Consider the following 12,541-nt stretch of genomic DNA (forward strand, 5'->3'; position numbering starts at 1 on the left):
TCACTAGTATCAGGAATACAGTGACAAATTTATTCAAGGAGACAGAAAAACTTCAGCTCCATGACAACAAGTCCGATGTATGGTATTTCACCCAATAATATTGAGTGATTTCGAAGGTTTTGTCCGTTTCAATGTTATTTGTTTTTGTAGCTCCATATCCTAATGGATATTCATTCTAGTATGTCTTAGTATATAGGTAAGGTTAGGTCCAAAGTGAGTGGGTCTATTCGACTCTCCACCGCAACCCGCAAGGTTTTATTGTGGCCACACCTATTCACACTCGACCAAATGAACCCTCGCTCCTGAAATAAATTCACAGGGACGTCAGTTGGAGTCGTAAACTCGACCTCCATCTCCTCTGTAGACTCGCTCCTGAACTAAATTCACAGGGAGAACAGTTGGAGTCGTAAACTCGACATCCATCTTCTCTGTAGACTCGCTCCTGAACTAAATTCACAGAGAGGTCACTTGGAGTCGTAAAATCGACATCCATCTCCTCTGTAGACTCGCTCCTAAACTAAATTCACAGGGAGAACAGTTGGAGTCGTAAACTCGATATCCATCTCCTCTGTAGACTCGCTCCTGAACTAAATTTACAGGGAGGTCACTTAGAGTCGTGAACTCTACATCCATCTCCTCTGTAGACTCGCTCCTGAACTAAATTTACAGGGAGGTTAGTTGGAGTCGTAAACTCGACATCCATCTCCTCTGTAGACTCTGTAGCCGGATACAGACACCTCAGGATTGAGTCTTCGTTGGAATAACAAAATCACAAGTGATTCTGTCCTTCGCGTATCCAGCGGGGCTACGTGGAAGCAGGCATCCGATGGTCGGTTTGCTCAACGCTCACATCCCAAGCCAATACAATCGCCAAAAACAGCATGCACAGTGGTTCGGACAGTGAAAGATGACGAAAGACATCCAACCCGCCCCATGGTATATATTGATCGATAAAGAATTTTGTTCTCTGTATATTGGTGCTGTTTGTATTTTCCAAATTTCGATTTTTTGTTTATTTTCAGCTCATTATTATATATATAATGTCGTTTTTGATGTTTCAAAACAGGATGGCCAACTCCTTTTCCCCAAAGGACCACTTCAATACTAAAAGCGTGGGCCGCTCAAAAAATTTAAGGCAAATTGAGGCTATACAAATATATAACAAGTACACCCTTTGATTTTAATATAGCTTTTTATAAAAAAGTTTAGCAGAACAAAATCAAAATGACATAAGTTATATGGAATAGGTACTCAGTTCTAGTTGAAATGAACGTAGTATTGCGCCAAACATTTTTGAACGTCTTGAATAGATTATGAATTTCTTCAAGGTTTTCTACAATTCAACTGAAAAAACTCATTATTGAGAACACTGAGGGCGGGCACAATCGTTCACTAGTTCATGATAATCAATTCGTATTGAGGTGGTGGCCACCTTTATCAGATCTTCAAGATGGTTGTCTGTGAGTCTGTTTCGGTGAGTTGACTTTATAAATTTCATTGTGGAAAAAGTGCTCCCACAAATATATGTGCTTCCAAACATTGAAACATTTTTTTTACTGGAATCACGTAGTTTGTGATACTTTTCCTCAGGCAACCTACTTCAGAATTCAACACCAGTTTCCGGTCTTTTCTGGAAAAGTGGGCCACTTTGCAAATCACAGAGCTCCAACTGTATGTCGTCATCTTGCTGAGGAATGTCACATGTCATAATATGAATGATATGTTTACTTGAAACATTATTTAAATGTCTCCGTATGAGAAATTAGTTGTTTTCCTTTGGAGAGAGGCATTTTTTATTGAAATGCTTCTATTTGTATAAATCAAATAAACTCACTTACTTCATTAAAGATGAACTTATGCTTCTGTTTATAAACTGTCCCTCTCATTTGGATGTATTCAGTTTCTTGAATCCAAAGTATCTCATCTGTAATATGAACAGCTATAAGTGGTAAGGAAATAAACTAAATAATACATTACATATTATAATTGGTTTATTTGAAGCAATTGCAAATCATAAATATTATCCTAAAAAAGCATGTGATGAAAAACAAAACGTAATAGAGAACTAAATTTTCTTTGCTAATCTTTGCTTAAATATCATATTCCAACCGCACACTTTATAGTTATAAAATGGAATCGAAGCCTATAAACAACATTACAACTCAGACAAGAAAATGAATTGATTTATTAGTAATTTTACACAAATGAAGTCTTTAGAACTAGATGTCATTCTGGTAAATAACATTAAAAAATCACTATCGTCGATCAAGTTCTGCATTCTGTTTTTGTTTATCCACAATTGCCAGAACATCACTTGGATTCTGAAACGAAAGGAGAAATCAGCACATCATCCTTAGACACTATTTCAATTATATAGAAAGGTAAAAATATGAAAACAGCAGCCACTCAATAAAAAAAATGTTTTTTAAATAAAACATTGTTGTTCGGAAGCGAATAACAACCCTCAAAATCTCAAAGTTGTCTGAGGTCTTATTATTTAACATACGATTCCTAGCAAGTTGAAAGGTGCTTAAACATTATTTGATTAGAAATAAATAATCAAATCAAAAGACGTACCTCAAATCCCTTCGAAGTGGACAGAAATCTATACAGAAAAATTGCCTTTCAAAATAATAATTTTGGAACCGTTATAGAAATTCAAAGTGTCGTTTGAGTATTATCGGAGGATCGATGGAAAATATAAAATGTTTCATTGAAAAAATATAACTCATGATCATACAAACAAACTTAAAGGTATATGATTCTCTATTTAAATAACAGCATTCATTGTTTTCACGTTTTTGGAAATTCATATTTCATCTCTAGTGAGTTTGGTGATATTTCTACCTATTTCTTACAGTCCTAAAGGAAATCTATCAAATAATTTCAAGCTGCTGAGTAGGTTATATTCAATTTGTTCCCAATGAATAACATAAAAACATTTCTGAAGTGATTACAAAAAGCAAAGACGTTTCGGAATTCAACAAATATTTACATGATGAAATCAGAAAGTGGCTGTCACATATAGACGCTTTTTATAAATACTGGTGCCTATTTTGGTATTTTTTGTATTATAATTCATTGTCGAAACTATAAGTACCTCTACCTTTCAATAAAAAATGAATTCGGTCGAAGAGAAAATCAAATTTTATTTAGAGAAAATGCTCTTATTTGAAACAAGATAAAATATATGTTCAAAACAAGAGATTGGCAAATTTGAATTAACGTGGAGGATTTTTCAGTTTAAAATAATATACTTTGCTTGCAGAGCTCGGCAAATGTAATAATGCATGTGTGAAAAATTACGGAGCATTGGTATAATTTTCACAAAATGAAGGCAAAATTAAGAGTTGCCGTTAAAGTTTACCACTTTCTTTTCGGTACTACGTATACCACGCGGTACTCACTGATATAGCGGAGTTTTATTCAATTATAATACTTACCCATGAAAATATCTTTCAACTGTGCAAGACCCCAGTCTTGTAAAATCTGTTCCATTATGGAAAGAAATTGCACTGCCTACAGACACATAAAACACTTCCTCCTCAAAATCGCATTCACCAACATAACTTTCCAACACATACTGGCGCGTACGCGATGCTTAAGAGGGTCATAGAAAAACCAGAGCACCACAGGTTTTTTCAAACTGAAATGAATGAAATACTTCTTCAAAAGAAACCCTGTTCATTCTATACAAAATTCCTGTTATTTTCAGTCGATCATAATATAGTTATTTGAAGGGATATAGTATTAAATTCAAACAAACAATATGTGTTCAGATCAAGTTGATATTGCTCTCCATTTGAAACAGTTTATTTTTCCCTTCAAATAGGTGGTGGATTTTGAGGTGATATTATATTTTCTTGATTCACAATAGTTCATCTTCGCAATGATATAATCAAACGAATGATGGCGTTGAAAGGCCAAGAATTTGATTTCTTTGTTGGAAAAAGTGTGATTTTCTGGTGGAACATGGCGATGTTGGCATAAAGTAATATTTTTTCCAATAGAGATAAAAATTTCAAAGCAACCTATGATCTTCTATTAAAGAAATACGCTTTACTGTGTATCACAGTAGAGTGAGGAAATCAACGAAATGTACCGGGTCTTCTCTGTCAACAGAGAAGACCCGATCCTGCTCTACGACAAACATCTGCACGTGACACAAATCACCGTCAGAAAATCAAACGAATTCAGCGTCGAATTTGTGCGTCATCCACTACACTCTCCAGACCTCTCGCCAACCAAACTACTATCTTTTCAAGAACTTTGATAACTTCCTCATCGGTAGAACCTCCGCCAATCAGGACCAGGCAAAAACCGACTTCATCAAATCCCGGGTACCCAATTTACATGCTGTAGTAATTGATAGCATAATGTTACGTTGGCAAAAGTTAATTGATTCAACTGACGCTTATTTCGATTGAATTAGATGAATATTCTCTGAAATATAACAGTTTGAAGTACATTCAAAAACAAACAAACTTTTTGAAATAACCTCATCAAATTCTGAATGTAATCTAGCATATAATATTAGAATCAAATGTGTCAATGACGATTTTGGATATTTCATCAGTTCATTCACTTTCAGGTCCAGGCTATTGGGGACTCATGAATCCTCAGTGGAATATGTGTTCAAAGGGCCGTAGACAATCTCCAATCAATGTGGAACCTGATAAGTTGCTTTTTGATCCCTACCTCAGGCATATTCACCTAGATAAACACAAAGTGAGTACTTTTTTCAAAAAATTCTACAATTTTACATATTTGTTATTGTAATGGAGAATTTTTTACAATGTGGCAGTCGTACAGTTGGGGAAAAATCGATGATATCTCTTCTAACGAAGACATCATATATGGAATCCGTATCAAAATCGATCCTTGAATATCAAGTATATATCAAATCCTTCAATGTGAGCTTTGGTGAAGCCAAGCGTCAACATAGACCAGCAAACGAAATTTGTCCTTTGTCTTCCAAAGCAATTTACACTACAAGGATTCAGGATGAAATCATTGTCCAAAAACGAAGTATTCTCGATGCAACACCACACAGGCTATTTTGGACGGTGATGCTGAGCAGAAATACAAATGTTTTGACGGACTCAACTGTTCTTGAAAGACAAATCTGTGAAAGTTGAGCCAATGACTCCTCCTCTCACGAAGGTGACATCTATAGAATCGACAAAGTTAATCATACATCGGATATTGAAGAATATTTTCAAGGCGGTCCGTTGCACCACTGGTGACAACTTGGCAGGTCGAGATGGCGCTGTTTGATGCTGGATTGTGAATACTTTGTCTTTTTTGATCTTCTTAAAACTTTCCTGAAGAGTGGGACATTTCAGGTCATAAAAAAAACATCTTCGTCTTACAACAAAACCTTGTTGGTCAGCTCAAAGAGCTGTGTTGTCATCAAAAAATTGGAAAAGATTCACCATCGATGGATGTTGATGTTAAAATTGTCACCCTGTATAAACAGGAGCTGTAAGAGGGAGTACTAATTTTTCTTAAGGACAAAGTACAAGCCCTACAAAAAAATTCCCGAGGATCAAATACAGCGACTAGCTTGTTTAAACATCACAGGAGCCATGAGAACAACACCAACCGCGGCAATGGAATTAATCACAGGTCTGACCCCTCTGGATCGGTACGTTAAGGAGGTTGCGTTAATGGCCATGGTACGATTGCGCACGGCTGGTGTAAACCTCGAATTAGGAATGGGTCAATTGAGGCTGGGCCTATGGCTGGACACAGAGTCAGATGCTACAAATGCAATACGGAGTTATACAGACGGCTCAAAAACCAAAGAAGGCTCAGGATGTGTAGTGTACTCCAGATCACTAAGCCTAAGGGGGAATGAGAAGAAATACCAGCGTGGTCCAAACAGAACTGGCTGGTATCTCAATCGCCACAAAAGAAATAACCAAGAAAAAAATTTCTGGCAAAAACATAACAATCTGCACTGATAGCAGACAAGCACTATTAGCCTTGAACAGACAGCGTGTTACCTCACAGCTAGTACTAGAGTGCCACCAAGATTTAGCCAAAGCTTCGGTAGATAATAACATTATCCTGAGGTGGGTTGAAGGGCACGACAGAAGTAAAGGTAATCGCATTGCCGACTCTTTAGCCAAAGAAGCGGCTGAACTAAGAATTTTAGGACCCAGTGGCACCCACGGCCTGATGACTTCGACAATTGCGGAAATAGTCAAATGTTACCCCCATGCTCAATCCTTGAAGAGATGGGATGAAATCAAAGGATGTAATCTTGCCAGGATCACCTTGGGCGACCCTGGGAAGCTGGCGCCCAAGAAATATCTGGTGATGACCAGGAAAAATCTACGCCTTACAGTAGGATTTTTGACTGGCCACTGTCAGCTAAGGAAACACATCCATAATATGGGGCTAGTGGACACACCTCTATGCAGGATATGTGAACAGGAAGATGAGACTGTCAGGCATGTCCTGTGCGAGTGCCCGGAGTTATCGTCAATAAGAGAGTGTGTGTAGGGCGAGTCTTGGCCTACACCTGCCGATATAAAGGAGATGTCTCCCAGCGACCTGTCCACCTTCCTGGAAAGGACAGGATGGACGATGACCTAGGAGGACAACTCCTCGGGAGGATGTACAATGGGTCACATGTGGCCTAAGTGCGTGAGCTCACACTCACCCTCCCTATTCTACAGCACAGAAGCTCTTAGCTCTTCATGTTTCTCGATAGCGTTATTCTAAATATGGGTGACATACTATAGAATAATCGCTCAATATGTTCAAGCCTTCCAAATATTCAAGAATATGGTGGTTTACGGCAATATCACTGATAGCAAATCGACCGGTCTATAGTTATTTGAAAGATTTTTCTTGCCCTCTTTAGAGATAGGCCTGAACAAGAGCAATCTTCCAACAAGAAGAAAAAACCCCTTCCTTATAAGACAGGTTAAAAAGCCTGCAAAATACTGGTGCGAGTTCCTTGGCACACTTTTCGAATACGATGTCAGGAACTTCATCAGTACCAGACGCCTTGTTGATATTTACGCTTGACCAGACGTTGTCGAAAAGTAATGAAAATTGGAAAAAGTAGAATCATGTAATTGATTAGATTTCAATTAGTATTCTATAATGTCATGTGCAATTCAATTCGAACACAAACCCAATAGCAGCCAATGGTGCGTCCATTTGACGTACTGAAACCCCTAAATCATTTACCACCTGAAGCCTTGAATCGTTTCGAACGCCAGCAAACATTGAATATTTGATATATGAGGAATGATGATGGCAGCGCCGAAAGGAACTCGCCAAACCCCGCGCCATCTATCATTCAATCAGAGTGCAAGCGGTTTGCGGCGGACCACTAATGACCCCAGCCATTATACACAGGCTACACTGGAAATTCCTCCGGCATTTCAAACATTGTTATTCAAAAGTTCGGTAAAAAATTCAATTATCTTAAAAACAGCTAATGTTACCGTTAAATCCTTGGACGGGATTCTGGCGGAGCTATTTTACAAGCAGATTGAGTTCATTAAGAGTTGTTCTTTCAGCGGATTCTCGTTCCGGTTTTTGTTTATACTGGCTTTGCTGCAGATCCGATTTTTTTTATGCGATTTTTTCTCGAAAAGTCGGTATACTGTTTAGTGAGGGGAGATCTGCCATGAATGTGAATGAGGTTGATGAATATGATATATATATATATATATATATATATATATATATATATATATATATATATATATATATATATATATATATATATATATATATATATATTTCAATATTGAATTTTACAAAAAGGATTTGAAGCCTTATATCTTTCTATTAATTATTTGCGAGCGCTTTCGACAGTTGGTATTACTGTCATCTTCTGTCATCTTCTTCAATTTCACCAAAGCATCTTCATACAAAATTTAAAAAATCATAGCCGACGAACTGAAAAACAAAATCAACAGGAACAACGACCACAGCATAAAAAATTCAATGGAACTCACAAACAGAATCTCTACGACAAATGTCAGCCCGAACACTAAACTGTTCTCGTTCGACATAATAAACATGTACTCCAACATACCAGTCAACGAAAGTATAAACATCATATCTGAGAAAGTAAAACACCAAAACATAGACAAAACCTACATTAACCAAATGGAACACAGTCTAAATACAATACTTAATCAAAATTATTTCGAATCTGAAGGGAAAATTTATGAGCAAACGGATGGACTAGCGATGGGTTCCCCACTATCTAGCATTAAGTATATCCGAAATATACCTGCAAACCATAGATCAGAAAATCTTAACAATAATAAAAACACATGATGAAAAAGGAGAATGGTACAGATACGTTGACGATGGACACAAAACAATGGAATAAGAATAGAACAAATAAAAAAAGAAATTAACGAAATAAATCAAAAACTATGTTTCAGCATTGAGGAAGAACACAACTCAAAACTTAACTACTTGGACATAACCATAGGATATAACCACAACAAAACACAATTTCAAATGGCAATATACAGGAAACCTACACAAACAAGTTCCACCATACCCACAAGTTAAAACCACCCACCATCACACAAAATGGCTGCCTATAACGCATTCATATATAGAATGTTGAGGATACCGCTCAGCAATGAAGCCCGAAACAAAGAACGGGAAGTCGAACGAAAACGGATACACCCAAAAGACAATAGATAAACTAAAAAACAGAATCAAACAAAAAATAGAAACCAAGGATCAATCCACCCCAACAGACAAAACAACACAACGATGGACAGCATTTACGTACGTAGGACACCAAACCAAAAAACTAACAAACATCTTCAAATCACTGAACATCAACATCACATACAAGCCGAACACGAAGATAACACAAAAAATAAACAACTATGAAAAAGAAGATGACAAAGACCTAAACGGGATATACAGTATACAATGCTTGGACTGCAACAAATTCTATATCGGCCAAACCAAGAAAAAACTAATTCAAAGATACAATGAGCACAAAAAGGCATACATAAATCCAATAGTATATAAATCAAACCTCGCAAGACACGCCATACAAAACAAACATAATTTCCCCCCACCAGAGAACATAAAACTCATAAAACAAGTCAACAAGGGAAACCGCATGGACATTTGGGAAAACTTGAACATTCATAAATCACTTATCGAGGAACAAGTACAAATCAAAATACAACAAGACCTCACATTTAATATATTAAACAAAACCATACACATTCCTAGAGAAGATCTAACACGAAGAAGAGTACCTGATGCAGAACAAATACAGGCAAATTTACCTAAAGTACCTGAAATACCTGAGTTAAGACGCTATATATATATATATATATATAGATATATATATATATATATATATATATATATATATATATATATATATATATATATATATATATATTTTTACACATCACAGTAAACTTATATTTCCATGTATCACAAATATTATTTTGTAAATACTTATTTTAGAATCCTTTTTCCATTTTAGTGTTCCAATAAGAAAGAAGTGTTGAATCCAAATTTTGTTTCGCCACGTACAAACAGCTTTTGCTATATCTGTGGTTTTTTAATGTTTATTTGCTGAATGTATACTCTTGTTTCTTGTAATTGTTTATTATACAGTGTGGGCCACTAAGTGTGCAACAAATGGGAAACTTTTTTGTCGATTTCTCAGAAAATTTTATTTTCGACAGAAGTTGGTGCATGTTCCAAAACTATACCAAGTGTACCTGAAATGGCTTTATGACAAACACAATACAGGATAGGCCAAAAAATATAAAGTTCGTTCAAGAGTAAAGTACCCTTATTTCAAAAAATATAGAAATATGTTGGAGAGAAAAGTTACTTGAAAATTAAAGTTATGTTCAGATACGAAGTCATGGCCTGCTATTCGTTTTTTTTTCTTTTGGAAAATTTTGAATTACCCCCGTATGATACATATTTTTACTCATTTCTCTTTTCTTCATTATGATTATCATTTTATGAAAATCATTTTCTATTTTCAGGTAAGCGGTATGTTGCACAATACAGGACAATCATTGGTCTTTCGCGTAGACAAAGACACAAAGCAGCACGTCAACATATCGGGAGGCCCATTAGCGTATCGATATCAATTCGAGGAAATATACATACACTACGGAATGGAGAATCAGCTGGGATCTGAACACTATATCCACGGATATTCCTTCCCATCCGAGGTAAATATTTCCAATATATTTTACAGCAGTTTCGCATGAGGACATCAATCTCACTCAGTTTCTAGTTCTTATCTAAGGTATCCTTTATTATTCATAGCGGAAAATGTTTCCCACGAGGAGGTGTATACGGAGGGTTCTGGTTACGAGCAGATATTGTCGATTCCTGAAAAAACAATGGAACATAAATACACTGTATACGAAAATGTTGTGAATACTGTAAAATAAAACCTGAAATTTGGAGTTATTCACATTCACAAATAAAAATCTTACAAAAAGTCATACAAAATATAATATAAAAGTGTGTACCCATGAAAAAATGCTGCTTCCGCAAGTACCCTACCTGGTATTCAAAAGATCTGATTCGTAAACTGAAAGTAAAAAATCACTACCTGTAAATGTATAGGCATCATAAACTACTTTTTTATCGTGAAAATTTCAGAGAGATGAGGCATTTAGTTAAACGCGATATAGATACTTCATATAAACGTTTCATTGCGAACTCCGAACAAAACCTGAAAAAAAATCCCTCAAGTGTTTGGAGCTATGTGAACTCAAAGAATGATAAATCTCGGATTCCAGGACATATGTATTTTAATGATCAAATATTGTCATCACCTAACGCTATAGTTAATTCATTTGCAACGAACTTTCAAAGCGTGTATATTTCTAATGATAATCTAAAGAATTCAAACTGGAGTAATGGAGAATGTCTCAACACCAGTAATTACTTACATCTTAGTGAAATTTCGGAAAATGACGTCATCTCGGCTTCCAATAAGTTGAAAAATAAATTGACAGTTGGACCAGATGACATTTTTGTGAAGCCTCTTTGTATCATTTACAACCTCGTGCTGAAAACTTGTTACTTTCCGAATATATGGAAGCTGTCGAGGATATGCCCTATCTTTAAAACCGGCAAGAATTTGGAAATAGTAAATTATAGACCGATTACTATAATATCAGTGTACTCGAAATTAGTTGAAATAATTTTATCGGACATCATTTATAAGCACGTAAAAAACACAATTTCCGAATTTCAACATGGTTTTGTGAAGTGTCGTGGCACTGCATCAAATCTTTGTATTTTTACACAATATGTTTCTGACAAACTGGACCAACATAAACAACTTGATGTGGTGTATACGGACTTCAGCAAAGCATTTGATCGGGTTTCACATCATCAGTTGCTCATGAAGTTATCAAGCTTTAGCATTTCGAGGAGCCTTCAATATCTGCTGAAATCATATCTTAGTGATAGACAATTATTTGTGGAATACGGAGGAATTGAATCGTTTATATTTAATGCAACTTCCAGGGTTCCTCAAGGTTCAACCTTGGGTCCACTATTATTTCTTCTGTTTGTTAATGACATTTCTGATAATTTCAACTCTGAAAAACTACTTGTTGCTGATGATATGAAGATTTTCAGGGATATTGAAGACTACTCTGATTGTATATCATTACAAAACGATATTACTGAGTTACACGGTTGGTGTCAGAAAAATGAACTATCATAAACATAGGCAAATGTAAAATTATGACTTTTGCAAGAAAATCCTCGGTACAAATATATAAATACAAATTGGATAATATAACATTGGCAAGAATTACCGAATCGAGATATCTGGGTATTATCTTTGATGAAAAACTAACGTTCTCGTCACATATCGAAGAAATAACATCCCGTGCAATGAAAATGTTAGGATTTGTTATGCGTAATAGCAAAGAATTCTCATCATTGGAGGCAATTAGCTCTATATATTATTCACTGGTCAGAAGCAAACTGGAAAATTGTAGCTCCATATGAAATCCATGTCAAGACAAATATATATATATATATATATATATATATATATATATATATATATATATATATATATATATATATATATATATATTGTATCGAAGCTGTACATAAAAAGTTTCTGAAATTTCTTCATTGAAAAAAACATGGTTCTTACCCCATAAGAGAGTATAGCTATGATTTATTCTTGAAAGAGTTCAACTATACATCACTTAAAAAACACCGCCAAATTAACGACTTGATTTTTATATACAAAATCATATACAGAGTGATCCAACGAAAAGTATGCACCTTGCTTTTCTCCTTTTTTTGTAACTTAACGCAAAAATGCTCGGACAGGTCAATTTTGCTGTTGAAGGGGACACATTTTAGATGTATTTTTCTACCTGTGCCTTCAACCCCTTAGCGAGGATGAGTAATAACCCTGAAATTTCAAATGGAAAGTGGGGTCGAGTGATATATCATTTGAAAGGGCACAAAATTATCTTTCCAATGATACCTAATTTATTGTATTTCACTCAAA

At 35.6% G+C, this 12,541-nt stretch overlaps 1 protein-coding gene across 1 annotated transcript in view; it reads left to right on the top strand.

Annotated features, from left to right (window-relative positions):
- Positions 1-12,541, top strand: part of CARPA (Carbonic anhydrase-related protein A) — a 416,626-nt gene that overhangs the window by 223,234 nt on the left and 180,851 nt on the right. Inside the window, exons 3-4 of the mRNA XM_074183227.1 lie at positions 4,592-4,728; positions 10,023-10,214. Coding sequence (XP_074039328.1) covers positions 4,592-4,728; positions 10,023-10,214 — 329 coding nt within the window. The remainder of the gene's footprint in view (positions 1-4,591; positions 4,729-10,022; positions 10,215-12,541) is intronic.

The sequence above is a fragment of the Leptinotarsa decemlineata genome, unplaced genomic scaffold, assembly GCF_025532065.1.
Source record: "Leptinotarsa decemlineata unplaced genomic scaffold, Ldec_3_MD MMD2_tig00026336_RagTag_RagTag, whole genome shotgun sequence".
In the NCBI taxonomy this organism is placed as follows: domain Eukaryota; kingdom Metazoa; phylum Arthropoda; class Insecta; order Coleoptera; family Chrysomelidae; genus Leptinotarsa; species Leptinotarsa decemlineata.